The 22,917-nt window shown below is 43.3% G+C and overlaps 1 protein-coding gene across 1 annotated transcript in view; it reads left to right on the top strand.

Annotated features, from left to right (window-relative positions):
- Positions 1–9,544, top strand: part of SAMD13 (sterile alpha motif domain containing 13) — a 53,831-nt gene extending 44,287 nt beyond the window's left edge. The window contains exon 4 of the mRNA XM_059689044.1: positions 8,392–9,544. Within this exon, the coding sequence (XP_059545027.1) occupies positions 8,392–8,535 (144 nt within the window). The 3' untranslated portion in view covers positions 8,536–9,544. The remainder of the gene's footprint in view (positions 1–8,391) is intronic.
- The last annotated feature ends 13,373 nt before the right edge of the window (positions 9,545–22,917 follow it).

The following is a 22,917-nucleotide window of genomic DNA, read 5'->3' as shown; positions in this document are numbered from 1 at the left end:
TCTCCCAAAAGAGACTTTGTTCCGGAACCCTGTTATAAGATTCAAAGGGTCTTGGTATAGACTTGAGTAGCTCACCATCTTCCTTTTCAAAGTCATATGGAAACGCTTCAGAAAATAAACTCTGTCTTGGTGAGGAAAGATCCTTTAATGAAACATGGTGAATTATTACGAAGTACTAGGGGTGCCTCAAAATGCTTCCTCTTCTGATATTAAGAAGGCTTATCACCAGTTAGCTCTTCAGGTACACCCAGACAAGAACTCGGAAAACAAAAAGGCAGCTGAGGAGGAATTCAAACGAGTGTCTGAGGCCTATGCAGTCTTGTCTGATGCCGAGAAACGCAACAGTTATGACAAGTCTATAAGAAGCCACATCAAAAGAGAAAATAGAGGAGATGGCAGAAACAAGAACGATTTGAAGGAGGAACAGTGGTTTGAGAGACCACACTGTGGCTCTCACAATGCCTTTGAAGATAAAGACCTCTTTTCGGGAGATTATTTCCCCACTGGCCATGTGGGTAGATCCAGGAGATTCCACTCTTCCTTTTTTGATGTGACCCCCATTTTGGACACAGGATTTTCCACTTTTGTATCCCTGGGCTCCAGACCAGGTTCCCCTTCCTCTGGGAAATTTGTCCCCTTTGTAAGCAGTGGAATGGGAAACTTCAGACTGGTCACCACTTGCAGCCAGATAGTGAATGGCAGGAGAGTTGTTACAAAGAAAGTTCGAGAAAATGTGAGAGAGAAGACTGAAGTGGAAGAAGAAAGTCCATTTCATCAGCTTCCTCTACGCCGTTGGTAAGGAGTTGCTGCAGTATTTTTTTACAGCAGTCTTTCCTGGGAGGCTGGTGAGTCTGATGCTTATCAGAGACCAGAGTTGGAATCTGAGAGTGTGTTGAACTGGAACGGACAGCAGTCAGCTTAGTCCCAACATCTCATTTTGCAGAGGAGGACAATAATGGGCCACATGTTACATAAGGAACTAGGAAGAGCAGAGTTTGACCTTTAATTTAGGACAAAGTCTTCTGATTCTAAGTTGACCCTTCTTTCCCTCTGCACTGTATTTGGGACACTAGAGACCACCACCATGAATATGACCTCCTGAGTCAGGGCCCTACCATCATAAACCCCATTGACTTATCTTCAACTCTTTTCCTGCTCTACCTCGCTATTGTGCCACTTTCTTGATGGTCACTCTTTTTCTCTTTCTAGCCTTTCTCTTAGCTTCTTCTCTTCCCACCTCATCTTTCTTACCGTACATTTCCAATGCACCATACCAAAATTAGGCTCAATTGAAAGAGTTACCTAGGAGTGGATTGTTAGCAGAGAGAAAGAGTGAAAAGTAAATAGGTAAAGATTTTTCACATACTTTTTTAATAGCATTTATTGAGTGCTAAGCAGATGTCAGGAATTCTACTTCACATATGTTACCTCAATAATACTTCAATAGTGAAATACAGTAGCAACTTTCCCCCCCATGATATAGATAAGAAAATGAGGCTTAGAGAGATTAAGTAACTTGTCCTTGGCCCAACCTAGTAGGCAATAAAATAGTGTCTTGCTCTAAAACAGTGGTTATCAACCTTCCTAATGCCGCAACCCTTTAATACAGTTCCTCATGTTGTGGTGACCCCCAACCATAACATTATTTTCGTTGCTACTTCATAACTGTAATTTTGCTACTGTTATGAATCATAATGTAAATATCTGATATGCAGGATGTATTTTCATTGTTACAAATTGAACATAATTAAAGCATAGTGATTAATCACAAAACAATATGTAATTATATATGTGTTTTCCGATGGTGTTAGGCGACCCCTGTGAAAGGGTCGTTGGACCCCCAAAGGGGTCAAGACCCACAGGTTGAGAATGGCTGCTCTAAAACATGCTTATCTACCGAGGTATAATATCTGTGGATCCTACTCATTTATTTTTAGATCTAGGGTCTTGTCCTCTTTGGGAATTTATACCTGTCATCTCTAAACTTTACTTCCATGCATGAGTACTTGCTGGAACTTATTAAGTCTACAAACATTTTTAATATTATTGCCCAGTAGGCACTTGGTTATTCTTCCCTGAAGACAGAAGACAGAAGTAATGTTAAAAGTTTCACTGCCCTAACCGGTTTGGCTCACTGGATAGAGCGTCGGCCTGCGGACTAAAGGGTCCCAGGTTCGATTCCGGTCAAGGGCATGTACCTTGGTTGTAGGCACATACCCAGTAGTGGGTGTGCAGGAGGCAGCTGATTGATGCTTCTCTCTCATTGATGTTTCTAACTCTCTATCCCTCTCCCTTACTCGCTGTAAAAAAAAAAAAATCAATAGAATATATATTTTAAAAAAAAGTTTCACTGAAACTAGCAAATGATTATCCCTTTAACACAGATATATGGACAGGATCCCAAGATGTGAATTATATTTTTATTTGGGCTTTAATCATGATATACATGGAATCATGGGATTGGGTCACACTTCAGACTCTTCATTTATACTAAATGAATGGGGTCCAGGGAACTGGTTCCTTGTGGAGAGTTACTGCTGGAGTCTGCATTAGAACTCCTGTATTCCAGTCTACACTCTCAGGCTCATTCTAGTGCACCATACAGACTGGCAAACTTTTATACACATTACATAACAAATGAGTAGCTTTCTTAATTCAAGGAGTATTCCTGTGTTTGCGATTTTTATGAGATAAATGTTTTATGAGCCTTTGAATTTTTTAAATTTTAATAAATTTTTAAAACTTGAACAGGAATATTCCTGCATCCCTCTGGCCAAGGGTAGCATTCAGGTAGAGAGCACTCTTCCAGAAAGGAAGCAGAAGAGGGATTTGGAATAGAAATACATCTCCTTTCTTTCAAAGCGCGCACATTTCCACTTAGTAGCATTGAGAGTCTCCTATATGTCTGGCACTGTGCTAGTTGCCTTACATGAATGCATCATTTTTTATCTCCAGAATCCTTCATGGGTTTACTTCCATTTCACACGTGAGGAAACTGAGGCTTAGGGATGTTAGGTCCCTTACCCAGGGTCACACAGTAAGTTGTGGAGACAAGGTTCACACTGTGGTTTGACCTGGAAGCTCACATTTCCATTATGCTGAATTCTACTCCCATTCATCTGAGCTATTATAGTTTGATTTAATAGGAAATTTCTGTTGTTGAACTCTATTCATTTCAAAAGTTTTAAAATGAGGATTTCCAAGTAGAGCTTTCTTTTGAACCCTAGTCTGAGGTGAATTACAGTGTGGCTACTGAACAAAGGGAAAATCAAATTGGAGTGTGGAATATGATTTTCCATTTTGTCTCAAATAAAATCCCAATTTCAGCATTTTTCACAGACATACTTGGCTTTTGACAGAAATGCTGAGTTGTAGGACTTTTTGCCAGCAAACATTTTTAAAAATTCACTTTCAGTTAATCAAGGAAATTTTCTTGTTGTATAGCAATGAAAGCAGTGTCATCTCTTCCTGGTGCCGGTTTGAAATATGTAATAAGTGAAGTAAGAGCAGACATCAGCAAAGGAAAGATGGAGAGCAGGAAGGGCTTGGCGGCTTTCTAAAGCATTCCAAGTAGGTCTGTGTCATCTCAGCGCGTAAGCGAGAGCATGCGCTTTGAAGTGACCTGTGACTCAGATTCCTGTGACCTCACAGTGCCTTCAGAACAGCTCCCGTGACTTCCAGGTGTTGGAAGCTCCTCTGCCAACTCTCATACTTGCAGATTTGACTGATGGGCCATCTTTGGGGTTACTAGCTGCTGAAAAAGAAGAAAAATATTTTTTTGATTCATTAAATCTTTATTGTTCAGATTATTACAGTTGTTCCTCTTTTTCCCCCCATAGCTCCCCCCACCCGGTTCCCACCCCACCCACTGCCCTTACCACCCCCCCCCCACTGTCCTCATCCATAGGTGCACAATTTTTGTACAGTCTCTTCCCACACCCCTCCCCCCCCCAAGAATAGTCAGTCCACTCCCTTTCTATGCCCCTGATTCTATTATAATCATCAGTTCATTCTGTTCATCAGATTATTCACTTGATTTTCACATTCACTTGTTGATAGATGTGTATTTGTTGTTCATAATTTGTATCTTTACCTTTTTCTTCTTCTTCCTCTTCTTAAAGGATACCTTTCAGCATTTCATATAATACTGGTTTGGTGGTGATGAACTCCTTTAGCTTTTTCTTATCTGTGAAGCTCTTTATCTGACCTTCTATTCTGAATGATAGCTTTGCTGGATAAAGTAATCTTGGTTGTAGGTTCTTGGCATTCATGACTTTGAATATTTCTTGCCACTCCCTTCTGGCCTGCAAAGTTTCTGTTGAGAAATCAGCTGACAGTCGTATGGGTACTCCCTTGTAGGTAACTGGCCTTCTTTCTCTTGCTGCTTTTAAGATTCTCTCTTTATCTTTTGCTCTTGGCATTTTAATTATGATGTGTCTTGGTGTGGTCCTTTTTGGATTCCTTTTGTTTGGGGTTCTCTGCACTCCCTGGACTTGTAAGTCTGTTTCTTTCACCAGGTAGGGGAAGTTTTCTGTTATTATTTCTTCAGATAGGTTTTCAATATCTTGCCCTCTCTCTTCTTCTGGCACCCCTGTAATTCTGATGTTGGTATGCTTGAAGCTGTCCCAGAGGCTCCTTACACTATCTTCGTATTTTTGGATTCTTTTTTCATTTTGCTTTTCCGGTTGGGTGTTTTTTGCTTCTTTGTATTTCAAATCGTTGCCTTGATTCTTGTGATCTTCTAGTCTGCTGTTGGGAGTCTGTATAATATTCTTTATTTCAGTCAGTGTATGCTTAATTTCTAGTTGGTCCTTTATCACAACCTTGAGGGTCTCGTTAGATTTCTTGTAGGTCTCATTAAGTTTATCGGCAGTTTCTAGAAAATTCTTGAAAAACCTTAAAAGTGTGGTTTTGAAATCTATATCCAGTAGTTTGCTTTCCTCCATTTCTGTCATTTGTGTCTTTTTTCTTTGTATCCACATTTTTTATGCTTCCCTGTGTTGATAAAGTTGTTTCCTGTGCTAAGTGTCCTCTAGGGCCCAGTGGTTCAGCCTCCCCAATTACCTGAGGAGGACACTCTTGGTGCACCCCCTTGTGGTCTTTGTGCACAGTCTTGTTTTAGTTATGCCTTGATTGTTGTAGGTATCACTGGGAGGAATTGACCTCCAGGCCAATTGGTTGTGAGAATCAACTGTGTCTGCAGTGGGAGAACTTCTGTGCTGGAGACACCCCTCTGGGGCAAGACTTGCTTCAATGGGGCTTTGGTGCTCACTGAGTCTGCCCCCTGAGTGTGTCCTTTATGGTTCCATGGAGCTGCAAACTGGATGGTCCCACTCTGACCTCTGGGTACACTGGCTCCTGGATCTCTAGGGAGGTGCTAATCTAGCCTCTGCCATAGGCTATCCAGCAAAAGCCTCCCTGCAGGGTTTGGGCAGGGCAGGCCCTGTAGGATCAACAGGGCAGGGCTAGCAGTTATGGCTGCTCTCAGAGGCTCCGCTTCTCAATGTCCCGGTAATCTCTGCAAGCCCCTCCGAGAGAAAGCTGCCCTCGAGTTCTGACCGATGCCAGACAGTCCAGTTTCTCCTGTATGAGTCTGAGTCCCTAGAGACTCACCCGGAACTGGCTCTCCGAGCCTGAGACTCCCTCCCGATTGAAAACGACAACTGCACCGTCAGCCGCCAGCCCGCTCCGTGTGCACCTCTGTACCTTAGTATTTTATTTCCACACTGTGCCTCCTCTGAGTCTCAGTATGCTTTTCTCTTTCCTTCTAGTTGTAGAATTTCCACTCAGGCAGCCTTCCTGTGGTTCTGGCTGATGTCCGTTCCGTCTTTTAGTTGTATTTTTGAAGTGGTTGTTCGAGGCGGCAAACTCCAGTGTTTACCTATGCCGCCATCTTGGTTTCTCTCCTCGAAAAATACTTTAGAATTAGAAATTCCATCCCTATGTCCTTACTTTTCCAATTGCCCTATCAACAAATTGCTTTGTTATGCGCTATGGTTTTGAATTGTTGTCTCCTACATATTAATGGGGGTATTTTGTTTTCTAGTAGATGATGAAATAAAGGCTTCTAACACTCAGAAACACCACAGACTAGTTTGAAGTAATTCCTTGTCCTTTTGCTGTGGTTCATGTTAGGTATTTGAAATGAGGACCATGGTTCTGTGAAGGAATAAGGACAAGTAATTGTATAACTTACAGCTCAGGGAGCATTTGCAAAGGTGGTATCTCATGGAATCCTGTCCAAATCCCATGTCCCCTATTACCTACCGAGGAGAGGGGAGGAAGACACTTGCCTAAAGTCACAGAGTGGGTGTTTCTCCAGCCCCCTAGCCCAGTGATATTTCTCCCCCACACAGAGTCCTTCAAAGCAAATTTTCTGCCTGGCCTAGCAAAGCACATGAGGGAGTGTGAAGGAATGGCCCCCTTGGCCCTGATGTAGGAGGGGTCACAGTTTTATGTAGCTTCAGTTGTATAGTAATGAGAGCAGCGTCTTCTCTTCCTGGTGCACATGTGTCCCCTTGTCTGTCCATCATTGGGGGAGGTGGGTACAGATGTGCATGGGTAGAATGATGAAACAGATGTGTCAAAGTTTACCAAGCATGCACAGCTGGTTCATCTCTTTCAGGTTCCCTAAAAGCTAGTTCAGCTTCTTCCCACAATTAAGTGATAACAAACATAAGGTGCAGTCAGCGTTCTCAGTGTTTCCTTTCCAAAAGTTTCACACCAATTTCAACACTCTGTCCTCATATCTTGCATGAGAAGCCCATTTTTATTTACCCCAAAGCTCTGTAGTCTCCAGGGTAGCTGAGGTGCAGGATACCTGGTTGGGTATCTGAAGGGTATGGGGAGTGGACTCTGAGAACAGAGGAGGGAATTTGTGGTGGGCAGAGCGCTACCCCTCACTACCTTATTTGGAATCTCAATGATCCATTATGAGGAAGTATGGGGGGGCCCTCAGCATGAGAGCTTGATTTTTAGGTTGCGACAGGATGGTTCTCCTTTTAAAGGGCAGGAAAGGAGTTCAGAGTGAGTGAGTCATTTTTCCAATGTCCACTGTTGTGATTGACAAGATTCCAGAAAACCTAAGTCCCAGTGGTACATCTAAGCAACACATATTTACTTCTAAGTGTCAAGAGAAACAGGTTAAGTTATGAAAAGAACATCGGCTTTGGCTATGGACAGATGAGAGTTCAGATCCTGTGCCATCCTTTCCTAACTTCTTAATCTTGATTCTTGGTTTGCCTGTAAAACTAAGATGATAATCCCTGCCTGTCCTAATTTATAGAGTTATTTTAGGAACTAAATACCCAACATTCTGCATAAACTATAATCTATACTAATAATAGAGGAATTTGCAAATTGGCCGGGATGCTGTTACATAATGACCAATCAGGACAGGGGCAGGGCCACAGCGAAGAGCTCTCAGCATGCCTGTGCCGAGGTCCAAAGGACACAGAGAGGAGGGAGAGCAGATAGGCAGTTAGGGGGAATCAGGCCAGAAGGGGAGAACAGATAGGCAGGGGGACCCTGCCAGGAGGGGAGAGCAGATAGGCAGTTAGGGGGGATCTGGCCAGCAGGGGAGAGCAATTAGGGCAATCAGGCTGGCAGGGGAGGGAAGTTAGGGGGAACAGGCTGGCAGGGGGGAGCAGTTAGGCAGTTAATGTGATCAGGCCAGGAGGGGAGAACAGTTAGGGCCATCAGGCTGGCAGGCAGGTGAGCAGTTAGGAGCCAGTGGTTCCGGATTGCGAGAGGGTTCCCAGATTGGAGAGGGTGCAGGCTGGGCTAAGGGACCCCCCATGCACCGGGCCTCTAATATATTTGCCTAAGTGACCATTACAGTGGAACAACCAGAATGACTGGTCAATATGATGTGCACTGAGCAGGCAGGCAGGTGAGCAGTTAGGGGCGAGCAGGCAGGCAGGCAGGTGAGCAGTTAGGTGCAAGCAGTCCTGGATTGCAAGAGAGCATGGACCGGGCTGAGGGACCCCACCTCCCCTTCCCCCCACCCCCCCACCCCCGCTTCCTCCCATTAATGAATTTCGTGCACCGGGCCTCTAGTATATATTATAAGTGGAAAGTGTCATTATTCCTTTTGGAAGCAATATTTTTTATCCTTAAGGATATGTACTCCAAACTTACTGTCAGTTTTTAAAGATATTTGTGATGTGATCTTGAAAACAAGAACAGTTACCTCTTGTATTTAATCCAAAAAAATAGAAGATGGAAGATAAAAATAGAAGATTCAATTTTTCCCATTTTGGCATAAGTGAACAAGTCATGATTTTAGTTTGGAGACAATAATATGACTTTTTCCTTTGAACTTCCTTTTTGTTTCATTATTCTTGAGCTTTTGGACTTACATGTTGACTTTCCCCTGTGCTTCCATTATAGGAAATTGATGGAAAATCCCTGCTATTGATGACAAGAAATGATGTGCTGACAGGACTTCAGTTAAAGTTGGGGCCTGCTCTGAAAATCTATGAGTATCATGTAAAACCTCTGCAGTCAAAGCATTTAAAGAACAACTCTTCATAGTACAGTCAAATTGGGGTCTCAGACCTCAAAAATACATAATGACATAATTTAGTTTCATGTGATGAAACTTTGTAAACAGAATACATACATGTGTATATGTAAAGAATTTCAACCAAATGAAACGTTATCCTATTGGATAGACTAGGCAATCCATCAGCTGACCTGAATTCAGCTAGGAGGAGCAAGGAGCACAGGTGGATAGGATGGTTTTCTTTGTGGAGTTTGTCAAAGGGAGCACAAAGAAATCAATGTTTGACATGAGTAGATACCCTTCCCCAGAAAAGCTTTGAGGTCATAAGGACATTATTCGTTTCTTCATAGATGGCTTTCCCAAAATTCTTTTAAAAATTCAATGGGATGAGCATGTTTTGATTACAGACTTGGGGAGGGGGAGAAAGAGAAAGGGATTGCTGTCTCCCTTGAGTTCCTCTGCTCCTTAGAGCTTGTGTTACTGGGATGGAATTGCTGACACCCTTTTTTACAGAGGGTCCTCCACTTGACCTTATTAAGGTTTCACTGGGATATGCTGCGATTTTTGAAATGAACATGCATCTTGGCCCCTTTAGAAGCAGAACCATAGCTCTGAAAAGAAAAACCCTGTTGTGTATTGGGGATATCCATCCATATTCAGCTGGCTTTCACAGGGGGTAATGGTATTTTCTGCATAGAATTGCTTTTAAATTGGTTGTTTCCAAAAAAAAAAAAGCATTATTTCACTTTATGGTTGTATTTATAACAATTTGTTTCTGAAGAAATTTGCCAAGAGTTACAGATCAAAAAGCCTTGTTACTAGTACAGAATATTTTTATATACATTCCTTCATGATGGTGTAATATTTTTAAAATTGCTCTGATGCTTTGTTTGATTCCTGGTTTGAGTACTTGTTTTTAAGGACTTGAAAAGGTGGGGTTGCTACATCTCTGTTCAAAGAGACATTTGTTCAATCTCTGTGTGTTGATGCCTTGTTGGATTGTGTTTTGTGGTTGCAATAAAGCATTGCTTCAGTTTATTCCTGGTGTATGTTTGATCTTTTTTGCAATTGGGATTAAGGATTAAGGTTACTTCTTAAAACCATGGAAAGTTAAACCTTAAAAAACAACAACACTTCAGACATAAGAAACATGAGATTTATATGTGGATTTATCTTCTTTACAAATGGAATTGTCCAAGTATGCCTTGTTCATTCTCTTATCCACCCAGCAACATATTTTAGGTGTTCTTTTAGCCAAAGATTTTATTTAATTTTTTGCTGTAGGTCAGTGGCACGGGGTGGGGGGAGGTCGTGATTTTGGAGGGAACTTCTGATGTAAACTATGAAACTTCTTCCAGACAAAAGCTCATATTCCCATATACAAAACTTTTCAGAGTGGTTGGACTCCCTGAAGTTCCCTCTTCTTCTCAAGTTAAGAATCACTGTTTTATTGAGTGTTATAATTCAGTCCCCTGTGGAGGTCATTTCTCTAAAGAATACAAAGTCTGAAGATGAGAGTGAAAAACACAGGAATCAGTATAGTGAGTGGGGTTCAAAGGTACATTCCAAATTAATTGGAATATGGAGTTTACGAAGTATCTGAAATTTAAGTAGTGCTTTGTTTTGCGCTGTAAGTAGGAGAGGGGGTCACAAAGGAGACATTTTCTATCCCCAAGTTCTCACAGTCTACCTGAGACAGAAAACAGAAACATATGAGAGTAAAAGGCAGAATATTGTTCAGGATTGTGAGAGAGACTGATAAGAGGGGAGCACTGCCTAAAAGGTGGGAAAGAAGAGACAGGAGCTCATGCAGGAGGGCGCTGGAATGAAGAACTTCACTAACCTTTCTGAAGGAGTTTCCCACAAGTGAAATAGTGATGATGATTGAACCCTCTACCTCAGAGGGATAGTTTGAGGAATGTCCAGGCCCTGCTTCCATGCATCCACCTGGTACCTCCTGTATTAGCTTGGAATAGGGTTTGGCTGTGAATGATCAAAATCGCCTCCCCAGCCCGGCTCATGTGGCTCAGTGGTTGAATGTCGACCTATGAACCAGGAGGTCTTGGTTTCATTCCTGGTCAATCTACATGCCTGGGTTGCGTGCTCAATCCCCAGTGGGGGTGCCTGCAGGAGGCAGCCGATCAATTGAAGTATAGTAACCTCCATCTTGGGTAAAAACCGCTGTTTAAAATGAAGTATAGTAACCTCCATCTTGGGTAAAAACTGCTGTTTAAAATTTTAACCCTGCTATTCTGGCTTCTGTAAACATTTGCTTGCTTAATAGGGAAAATAAGACTACTCCCCATCCAGAGAGGCCATAAACTATGCCCCAGACAGAGTTGTCAGTGCTGGCGCCAGGCCAGGACTTGAGATATGGTCTCACGGCCCTGTCCCAGCAACAGGACTTTTTCTCAGAAGGTCCGGAAGTCTCATTCCAAATTTGGAAAACAAAGAGCTGAAAAACATATAAATTGAAAAGACTTCCACCATATTGGGCCTCAGAATTTGAGAAGCAAGAGTTCCTCTGGGCCCGCTAGTACTACTGAAAATGAATAGTACTCCAAATAAATTTGGCTTATTGATTAAGGCATCTTCTGATTTACAATATAGCACAATGATTCCCATCACTGATGTTTCTATCTCCCTCTCCCTCTCCCTTCCTCTCTGAAATCAGTAAAAAATATATTTTAGAAAAGAACACCTGCCTTCCTTGCTCTTACCCCACCCCCACAGATAATGTAAGCAAAACAGAGGCTTATAAATGTCCAGAATCAGGCATTCCCTGGTATGGTCCCCCATAATGGTAGGGACACAGACTCCACCTTTCTTTTGCCCTATTATGCATGATACTCATTCCTAGAATTTCATAGCCCAAGATGGCTGCTTTGGCTCTTGCCATCACCACTTGAATTCCAACCAGTGGGAAGAGGTAAAAGGAGAAAGGTGCATACTTCCTTCCTTCCAAGAAATTACTCATAATACTTCCTCTTATATCTTGCTGTCCAGAATTCAGTCACATTGCCATAACTAAGCTGCAAGGGAAGCGGAAATATTTTTTTTTCCTTAGAGACCCTAGGCCCAATTAAAATTCAAAAGTCCCATTATTCTACAGATAAAAGAGAAAGAATATTGAGGGATGACTTACTGTCACCAGTCAGCTGGCCATGGAACGCAGGGGATATGACACTGAAAGTGTGTCCTTAGCTGTATTTTTCTCTAGATTTGAACTTGGGCTCACACTCCTTTTAGTCTGTTTTTATAGCAGCCACCTTTCACCACTATTGGAAACTTTGTTCACTAATCCCAACCTAATTCAACTAAGCTTCGGACCTGGACTGCTTTATAAATGCTTGTCAGAAGAAAAAAAGGGGGGAGGAGGGGGTAAATTAACCGAAAAGCAAACTATTGTCCATCTTCCTCTCCAGACACGCAGACCCCTGGCTTCAGCCATAAAATTCTGTGTCTGAGTGTGGGCGCGGAGACCCCAGTGTCCTGCTGTCCAGGACTGCGTTTTTGCACTAAGTTTTCTTTCAAACTTATTAACCAACCAGGACTGTCTGCCTCGTCTGTGGTCTCTCTGGTCCTTTGGCGTTTGGGGGCCACTTGACATTCACAGCCCTCTCTCGAAGCAAGAGTATTATCACCATCAATGTGGAAGACAGCTTGACAAAGTGCATATTTTTAGAGAGAAAATTGTGAACCTTGATGTCAGCTAGGAAATAAGGATTCTGAGGTCAGGAGATGGCAGTGGGGTATTTTGCAGAGAAATGCTAATGTAGAAGGATTGGCTCATGTGGGATTGCATGAAAAATGACTCCCAGTGGGGCCTCAAAACAATACCTTACATTCTGTCTGGGAAATGTAGGGTGCAGGATTCTCATCCCCTAACACCGATAAATGGTGGAGAGCAGCGGAGTCAGAATGCAGGCCTCAGAACAAGCTGAATGGGATGTAGGGTTTGGTACGTGGCCTCTCTGTTTACTTGTCACCTGAGACAGGCGTTAGGAGTTCATTCGTCTCCACGCATTACCATTCTAGTTTTGTATTAGCTCCTTGGCTCTCTCGTTTTCCCTTAACACCACCACAGTGTTCACCATACCTACAATAAATTAGCATTTAACCAATAATTTTTTTAAAAAAAAAAAAGAAAGAAAAACAAACCAAAAAGAATCAAATCATTCCCCTCAGCCTCCATCGACAACTTTCGAGCAATATTGGCAAATTAAAGACAGTCCGCCTTTCCTACGCCCAGAATGAAGGCCGTGACAGGCAAGCCTGAGAGCCTTGGCAGACACTGAAGCTGCTTCCTTCCCTGTCCCCGCCCACCCCCAGTCCAGGCGAAAATCAGTGTGATCAAAATAGGCCCTGGAGAGCGGCTGGGAGTCCTTGAAATTCAGCAGGTAGGCAGCCTTTGTCTCCAGACGGCAGTGAAACCATAGATGTCTGATTCCGTTTTATTTTTATTTTTTTCCAGCACAAAAATGAAAGTCCATTCTTTATTCCAGTGTTAAGAAAGCTCTTACGTGGTGAAGGTATTACAAATTACATAGTAAAATCCCAGTACTAGGTGGAAGTTTAGAAAAATGTTTTTCTTTTTTTTTTTTTCTTTATTGATTAAGATATTACATATGTGTCCTTATTCCTCCATTGTCCCCCCATCACCCCCTCCCTCATGCCCTCACTCCCCTGGTGTCTGTGCCCATTGGTTAGGCTTATATGCATGCATACCAGTCCTTTGGTTGATCTCTCCCTCTTACCCCCACCCTTTCCTACCTTCCCTCTGAGGTTTGATGGTCTGATCAATGCTTCCCTGTCTCTGGATCTGTTTTTGTTCATCCGTTTATGTTGTTCATTATATTCCACAAACGCGTGAGATCATTTGGTATTTATCTTTCTCTGACTGGCTTATTTCACTTAGCATAATGCTATCCAGGTCCATCTGTGCTGCTGCAAATGGTAAGAATTCCTTCTTTTTTACACCAGCATAGTATTCCATTGTGTAGATGTACCACAGTTTTTTAATCCACTCATCTGTTGATGGGCACTTAGGCTGTTTCCAGATCTTAGCTATGGTGAATTGTGCTGCTCTGCACATAGGGGTGCATATATCCTTTCTGATTGGTGTTTCTAGTTTCTTGGGATATATTCCCAGAAGTGGGATCTCTTTTAGATCGCACTGGGTTTTTATTAATGTGACCTGGGTCTGCGACTAGTACAGCAAATACACATACCACGTGCAGAAGCACTTCAGGAGTGGGAGTGAGCATGCCTTAATGCCAGTAGCTTTTATGTTCTCACATAAAATCTAATGTTGGAATTTGATTATTTTCAACCAAAGGGCCCCACAGGGTATCAGAACCACAAGGGAGTTTTAAAAAGTACTTGCCACTCCACCTCCCCTTTCAGACTCTAGAAAGGACATTTAATGAATTGATTTAAAGGCGAGGTCACAAGCGGGTCGCTTTTCAGTGGACTCTAAGCTGACATGTTTTCCTTCAGCCAGTGAAGAATGTGTGTGTTTTTACAACTACATTTGCATTCTTCCTGGCAAGGCCGAAAGCTCCCATTTATTATAATCTTTTTAATAATATATTTTTTATTGATTTCAGAGAGGAAGGGAGAGGGAGAGAGAGAGAGAAACATCAATGATGAGAGAGAATCATTGATCATCTGCCTCCTGCATGCCCCACAATGGGGATAGAGCCCACAACCCGGGCATGTGCCCTGACCAGGAACCGTGACCTCCTGGTTCATAGGTTGACAAGCACTGAGCCATGCCGGTTGGGCTATTACGATCTTTTAATTCCTAATATTTTGTAACCAGCAGGTGCACACTTTTACATTAACTGCCTGGACCCCTGAAGGTATGATGAAATTTAAACTCCCTGATCTGAAAATAAAGCTAAGAACACATAGCCTCCTTAGAGTGAGTTAATTCAGGAACTAGAGATTGCAAGTAGATTTCATTGAAAACAAGCTGGCGTATTACATTGGAATATGCAGCAGATATGAGCATCATTTTTGATGCTTAGTGGACATGATGAATACGATGAAAAAGAGACCCATTGCTGGCAATCTCCTCATTCTGTCCTCAACAAATATCACATGTGAGCATAAATTGTGTTCCTCTGAGTTCAGTGTACCCTGTCAGGGCACACACAGTCCTTCCATTGCACTAGTGAAATATATCTGTGGAGGAAATTAATTTGGGGAAATCTAATGACCCACAGTTGCCCAGCCGCTGCCATATTTGGAAGCCAAATACAAAAAGTACTTACTGGTGGTGATCCATCTGCCTGTGACGGTCATTGCAAATGGGATCTGCAGGGGTCAGGTCTGGGCGCACAGCCATTAACTGTTTTCTGTAATGATTTGGAGGAGGAAGTTAAACGTTCAAAGAGCTGACTGCTGTAGAACAGATATGCTTCTTAGGAGAAAACTTGTTAATTCTACTTCTAAACCAGGAATAGAAGCCACGGGAAGAAGGGAGAGAGCCATGGTTGCATTAATGAGCAGCTCGTTAGCTTCATGCTGTAGCTCCATAGGCAATTAAATAGCTTGGGTACCATTTCTGGCCAGCAGTGGCAGTTCCATAGAAAAAGAGATTAAAATGATCACATCCAAATTCACTTGGTGACTGTGGCTGTCTTATATCTTTGTGACCCTCAAGAAGAGAGTTGTGTGCAGCATGCATTGGGGCCGATTAATGGAGGAGCCTGTGAGCGAAGCAAGGAGGTAGCTGTATTAATTAATGCCTGTTTACCTCAGCTAGACAGGGTCTTCCTGTCTACCGCTATCTTTAAGGAGAAATCAGGAAAGCTGGGGATGGTAGGCAATCTCCAAATAGAAAACAGGCCCCTCCTCCGTAGAATAAGTACATTGGGCAGACCTGTCACCTTTGTCATAGCTCAGGTAGGGGAGAGGTCAGTGAGTAAAAGTGTAAATAATACTACACATACGTGTTACCTGTGGAGCAGGCTATGCCCCGGGCAGCCAGATCTATAAACAGCAAGATAAGGGAACATGTGCCATGAGATAGTACATACTATCACCCAGGCATCACCTGTGGGGCATTTTAGGTCACAGAGTTTAGAGGCCTTAAGCTTCCAGAAAAGTCAGGTAATGCAACCAGGGAAAGAGCTGCCATAAGGGTCTTCAGCTCTGTCATCTGTGGGCCATATCCATGCAAAGGTTTCAAGTTAAACATCTTCCTGCATTAAAGGTGGCAGAATCATCCCATAAATTGTGTTTCCTTCCCTTTTTCAGGGGATTACACTCTGTTTTTATGTGCTGGGAAATATACCATTTGAAAATAAGACTCATGTGATTATGAACATCATTTTGAGGGGAACTTAGTAAAACTCTTCAAGCAGCCAGCATTTCCTACGATTGAAAAGTAGTGTTTGGGGCAGTCTTGTCTCTCCTGTGCCTGAGCTTAGGGGCACTAGCTGATACACTGTGGTGCAGTGGGTAGAAGCACTGAGGCTGTTCCAGATGAATCTGAACTTGAATCCAGCCCCACCCTTTACTGGACATGGGAACTTGGGCAAGTTGTATGGCTCCCCTCAGCCTCAGGTGCCTCATCTTTCTCTAGGGCAGTGGTTCTCAACCTTCCTAATGCCGCGACCCTTTAAGACAGTTCCTCATGTTGTGGTGACCCCTAATTTCATTGTTACAAATTGAACATAATTAAAGCATAGTGATTACTCACAGAAACAATATGTAATTATATATGTGTTTTCTGATGGTCTGAGGCGACCCCTGTGAAAGGGTCGTTTGACCCCCAAAGGGGTCGCGACCCACAGGTTGAGAACCGCTGCTCTAAGGGCAGATACAGAGACAGAGCAAAGCAGCACCAGCCTGGCACTGTCCAATAAAAGTATAATGCGAGCCACGTATGCAATAAGTTTTCTGGTAGTCGCATTTTAAAAAGTAAAAAGAAGCCCTAACCGGTTTGGCTCAGTGGATAGAGCGTCGGCCTGCGGACTCAAAGGTCCCAGGTTCAATTCTGGTCAAGGGCATGTACCTTGGTTGCGGGCACATCCCCAGTGGGGGGTGTGCAAGAGGCAGCTGATCGATGTTTCTCTCTCATTGATGTTTCTAACTCTCTATCCCTCTCCCTTCCTCTCTGTAAAAAAATCAATAAAATATATTTTAAAAAAAAAAAAAAGTAAAAAGAAACAGGAGAATTAAATAATAGTTTAACCCAATATATCCCAAATTTACCTCTTCCATATAAAATCAATACAAAAGTTATTAATGATTGTAAAGTTATTACTTTACAATCTTTTTTTCATGCCTTCAAAATTCACTGCATTTTATACTACAGCACATCTCCACAGGGACAGAACAGCTCAAGCGTATCCATTAGGATCACTTTCAGCTGAAAACACAAGTAACAGTAACTTAGACAAGACAGAGTTTCCTGAACATGTATATGAGGTCTGAAGGTAAGCGGACCAGGGTTGGCATGATCATTCCATAGTCACTGGGTCCCAGACTTCTCCTACGGGGGTTGCTCCACCATCCTGCATCTTCCTGTGAGGTCCAACATGGCTGCTCTAGCTTCAGTTACCACAACTATATTCCAGCCAAGAAGAAAACAGAAAAAAAAGTTGCATACAGCACTTTCACTGACATCTCTTTAATAAGAACTTAGTCCTTGGCTGTACCTACCTGCAAGGGAGGTTTGGGAACTGTGGTCTTTACTTCAGGCAGCCAAGTAGCCAGCTAAATGACAGGAGGATGGACACTGTGGGGAAGCTAGCAATCCTTCCATAACACCAGTCTGCCATGGTTGATGGAGGATTTAGACTTCATCGTACAGTTAATCTATACACATAAAAGCCTAAGCAACTGTTAAAACCGAACAACCAGAACAGCCAGTCGCTATGACGTGCACTGACCACCAGGGGGCAGACATTCAACACAGGAGCTGCCCCCTGGTGGTCAGTATGCTCCCACAGCCAACCTCTCCCTGCTGACCAACCTCCTGCAGATGGGTTGTGGTAGATACAGACCCTTTCCCAGGAGGGCCTCGGGGCCGGCAGCCAACCTCCTATGCCCTGTCCCTCCTTCCAGCCAGCAGGCCCCGATCCGATCCACCACCCACCTGCAGTGGTGGCGGCGCAGTGGTGAGGGAAGGAGGGGGAGGAAAGGTGGGAACCGTGCAGTGGCGGGCTGCTAGCAGGGGCATCAGCGTCAGTTCCTTCTGTGCCCAGCTCATTGCCTCTTCTCCCAACCCTGCTGGGGCCTTCAGGCCCCAGGCTGAGACAGGAAACTGGGGGTGGGTGGCAGCAGATGCGGCCCTTTTCTCAAGGGGGCCGAGGGCCTGCTCCCTCCTTGGGGCCAGCAGCCAACCTCCTCGATTCCTCCCCCGTCCCTCCCCCAGCAGCAGGGCCCGTCCCTCCCCCTGGCCAGCAGGCCCTGATGGTGGCCCGGCAGTGAGGGAGGGAGGAGGGGGGGGAGGTGGAGAACTGCGTGGTGGCGGGGTGCCAATGGCAGCGTCCGCATCTGGCGTCATTCCTTCTGTGCCCAGCCCCGCGACCATCACCTTCTCTCTCAACCCCACTGGGGCCTATAGGCCCTGATCGGCCTGGCCCTGATCAGCCTGGCCCCAACCAGCCTTGATGGCCGGCCAGGCCTAGGGACCCTACCCATGCACGAATTTCGTGCACTGAGCCTCTAGTAGTATTATGTGAAAAGTGAATTAAAGCATGGTTTTATTACTATGATCTCACTCCATTTCAAACCCAGCTAAATCACAGGATTAACAAATATGCAGAACCCAAATACTGTTCATTTGATGCATCTTAATATTACTAAACAGTAAAACAATTACTTTCTTTTTAAAATATATATATATTATTGATTTTTTACAGAGAGGAAGGGAGAGGGATAGAGAGTTAGAAACATTGATGAGAGAGAAACATTGATCAGCTATCTCCTGCACACCCCCTACTGGGGATGTGCCCGCAACCAAGGTACATGCCCTTGGCCGGAATCGAACCTGGGACCATTCAGTCCGCAGGCCGACGCTTATCCACTGAGCCAAACCGGTTAGGGCAACAATTACTTTCTTAGGTCCTTGGATTTGGGGTGGTTCTAGAGTTTTATCTTCATAAGGGCACATAAAAACAACAACCTTGCATTATTTCAGTTCCATAACAAATTGTTATGCTGAGTTAAGGGAAATGTGCTAAGCAAAATGCATGTTTTTATTCATCCCCAAAGACCTAGAGAGGTTAGTCTGAAGTATTGGTGAGTTCTAAATACATCCTGTCCCTAATTAAAGATGAACACTCAATGACATTCAAAATAGTTTTGTGAGCCTAATGAAAAGGAGACCTTTGATACCTTTCGGAAAATAACAAACAGCAAAAAAATTTAAAATAATAAAGTTTTAAAATCTGTAGATCTGCATTCATTTATTTGAGCCAATTAGGCTGACATCAGTATGTTTAATTGTCTGGGCAGATTTTGCAATGAATTTTTAATGCTAAGGTGACTTCTCCCAGCCACCAGAATGTAGGTTATTAATCAGTCTTCATATGGTATGCATACAGAATGCAGAGTAAGTTAATATTGCCTAATGGACATGTGGTTAAAAAGGAAAACTTTGGAGCTATGAATCCACAGTGGAGGAGCAAGGAAACACTGGGGTTCCGGTCCAAGGTCTGCTACAGACTTATCTGTAAGACCTTGAACAAGTCTCTCAGCCTCTGTTGGTTCAATTGCCTCCCATGTAAAATAAATAAGTTCAACCATAAGTTTATTAAATTTAGCAGTTAATGTTTGTGATTTTCTGAGAATGCAATTATTTGAGTTATATGTGTCCCTCCTCTCCTTTACCACTCAGTGAAAACTCAGCATTTTCATCTTCTACAATGTCATTTCCCTTTCATAAATGTTCTAAGATTTTCGTTTGATTGATTCTCTCTTGGCTGTGCAGTGGGCTGGGAACAGTGGGCTTGAGAATTGTTGAGTTGGCTGATTGTATGAGCCTATAGGTTTGAATTGAAATCACTGTCACTGGATCCCCGGAGGAAGTGCCTCCGTTTTAGAAAGAGGACTTCCCCACAATCACAGCCTAGAGTTGAGGGGATAGAAAAGCAGAATTTCCCAGTGGATCCATTCCCATGTCTACCCTTTGGTTACCAGACCCATGTGTTCTACTGTCTGGCGACATAACATCATACAAGTATTTGCGGAATATACTGTATCCTGGAGAATGGTACTGCATCATCACATGGTGTCATCTCCAAACTGGCATATCCTAAAAGACCGTTCATCCATCACTCTATCAGGCCAGCAGCTTCTGGATGGAGCAGTATGTGATAGGACCAGAAAGTCATGTGGTCATATACAGACCATCATTTTATTTTAAAGTAAGTCCCTTGGTCTGAGCAATGTTATACAAGAGTGTATAAACCCTTGAGTGGTGCTGCCAGATGAGTTCCTGTAGGCAGGAAAAGCAAACCCATATTCAAAGCATGTACCAATTCTGGTTGAGTCACTGCCCCTTTCAGAGTGAAAGGGGTACAATGTATTCAACCTGCTGCCAAGTAGCTCGTTAGTGTTCTCAAGGATTGGTGGTGGCATATCAAGTCTTACTTGATATTGATCTCTAAAGTTGGATATTTGTTAGCAACAGTTGTGATCTGTAATGGAAAGTGGAATCCCATGCTTTTGGCCTCCATCTCTGCTACTATGACTACTACATTCATGAGCTCATTGTGCCGGCATTGGGATCACCAGTGACAAAGGATGACTGACATCAACTGGCCAAGTCATTCTGTTCACTTGACTGGACAGTGCCTCTTCCATCATTGATGCCCTTTGATAGACATTATGTAATATGAATATCTTCACATTTATTGCCCACTCCCACTGTGACTTGTGACATCTTCATTTATAAAGGTGACTGAGCAACAACATGGAGAAGTCAATGCCACTTAAAAAGAATTATATTTCTTGGAAAAAAGAGGACATGCCACACCATGCAGGGCCACAGGGAAAGCATTAGGTTTGGGCCAGGAGGCAGAATCAGGAGCAAAGGGAAAGCCTGGGTCAGAGCCTTACCTGGAGTTTCCATGGGAAAGGCAAACCAAGGCAAAATAAACAGTTTAGGATTGGTTGTTTTGAATAATTGCCACAGGCTTTGGGGCATAGGGGCTGTCTCTGCCTGCTTGGTTCTTGGCCCTGGGTTGACTTAGGACATGGGAAATGCTGGCATGGTATGTAAGTTAGCTAAAGGAAGTGGTTAGATTGTCTGTGAGAGGCATGTACCCAAATACGTTTTAATTTTTAGGAATTAGCTATCCTGGCAAGGGCAATCTCTCCCTGGGTTCTTTTTTTTTTAAATATATATTTTATTGACTTTTTACTGAGAGGAAGGGAGAGGAATAGAGAGTTAGAAACATCGATGAGAGAGAAGCATCGATCAGCAGCCTCCTGCACACGCCCCACTGGGGATGTGCCCACAACCAAGGGACATGCACTTGACCGGAATCGATCCTGGGACCCTTCAGTCCACAGGCTAAAGCTCTATCCACTGAGCCAAACCAGTTAGGGCTCTCCCTGGGTTCTTAAGTCCCCCTCAACATCTCAAAACATCACAAGCTACAGAGATTAAAAAACATGATTAATGCATACAGGTCCATTCACCAGGGTCTTTCTTCTCCCCAATCTGTCATTCTTTCTCTTTCCAGAAGCCTGACCAACCAACTGAGCCATTTGCCCATGAGTTTTTATATATTCTTACTTTTCTTTCTATACAAAGTAGATGACCTTTTGGTGCATTTCCTAAATATTTACTCATTGGGAGTATTTCCCTTTGACACTGTCATAAAAGCTACCCTCCTCTATGGCCACTACTGAATGACATGGAGGGTGAAGCCCACATACCTTTCTTGTGCCCTCTGTCCTTACTTGTGCTTGATCCCAGATCTATCATTTCCGTATTACAATGGACTCCTTCTGGGCTCACCAGACCCTAATGCGTGGTGGGTTTGACAGAAACCTGTAATGATAAGTAGCTCTGGCCACAAAGTCCCTTATATCCCATAGACATACATTTGTCTTTACTAAGACCCAGTAACACACCAGGAGCTATTTTTCAAATGGTGAATAATTGTCTGCTACAGATAGCATGCGCCAAACCCTAGGAGTCTATGTTGTAATTTTCCTCTTGGGACTTGCTGTGAGCCCTGCACAGCGTCTTTCCCAAGGAGAGACACTTCTAATAGAATAGGGTCTGCTAGTTCATATGGCCCAACGAGCAGGCATGTTGGTACTGAGCCTGGACCTGCGGCACAGCCTTTTACTGCCCTGGGCCTCACACAAAACTGGAAACCTTCCTTTGCACCCAGAAAACGGGTTGGACCAGTGTTTCCATTGGAATGTGATGCCTCCAAAATCCGAAGAGGCTTCCAGGCATGTGCTTTCTTCTTACAGGTAGAAAATTTGAGATGCAGTAATGTGTTCTTTATTTTGGAAGAAATATCCTGGAATGCCCTAGACCAGGGATCATCAAACTTTTTCTATATAGGCCAGAGAATAAATATTTTAGGCTTTATGGGCCAATAGTCTCTGTTATAACTACTCAACTGCCATTGTAATATGAAAACAACCATAGATAATACATAGGCAAATGGGCCTGGCTGTGTTCCAATAAAATTTTATTTGCAAACTGCATGTGGTGGGAGAGATGTTTCTAACTCCTACCCTAAACCTCTCCTAAAAACTTCACTAAGAAGGTGGGCCCCGCGATGTTTCTCCACCATTCTCTGATGCACAAGCATCACTTCTTGCTCCTCCAGTCCAATTAACATGATAACATATGGATACAATGGACCAATGTGATGTTCTTTGGAATATCTAGATGATCAAGATCCCACATACCAGTGGTCGGCAAACCGCGCTCGCAAGCCACATGCGGCTCTTTGGCCCCTTGAGAGTGGCTCTTCCACAAAATACCACATGCAGGCGCGCACGTACAGTGCCATTGAAACTTCGTGGCCCATGCCCAGAAGTCGGTTTTTGGAAAGGAGATAGATGAAACAAGTATACAAGACGAGTGTGGATTGGAGAGTTGTAAGGGGCCGACCTCAGCGAATGTACCTCAATCAGATTGAGGATGTTTTTAGCAAAGGCCAGCTTAGGAGTTCCCTAATTAAGTTAATAACAATGTACCTACCTATATAGTTTAAGTTTAAAAAATTTGGCTCTGAAAAGAAATTTCAATCGTTGTACTGTTGATATTTGGCTCTGTTGACTAATGAGTTTGCCGACCACTGGCATATCCCAACAACAGGAGACTTAATGTAGTCCTAGGAGCAAGGCCATAAATGAATACAATGGTCCATTCCATGTGAATGGAAACTGCTTCCATTCCTCCTTAATTTGAAAGT

This window comes from Myotis daubentonii, chromosome 3, assembly GCF_963259705.1.
Source record: "Myotis daubentonii chromosome 3, mMyoDau2.1, whole genome shotgun sequence".
Classification (NCBI taxonomy): Eukaryota; Metazoa; Chordata; class Mammalia; order Chiroptera; family Vespertilionidae; genus Myotis; species Myotis daubentonii.
This window is presented reverse-complemented; position numbering and strand designations above follow the sequence as displayed.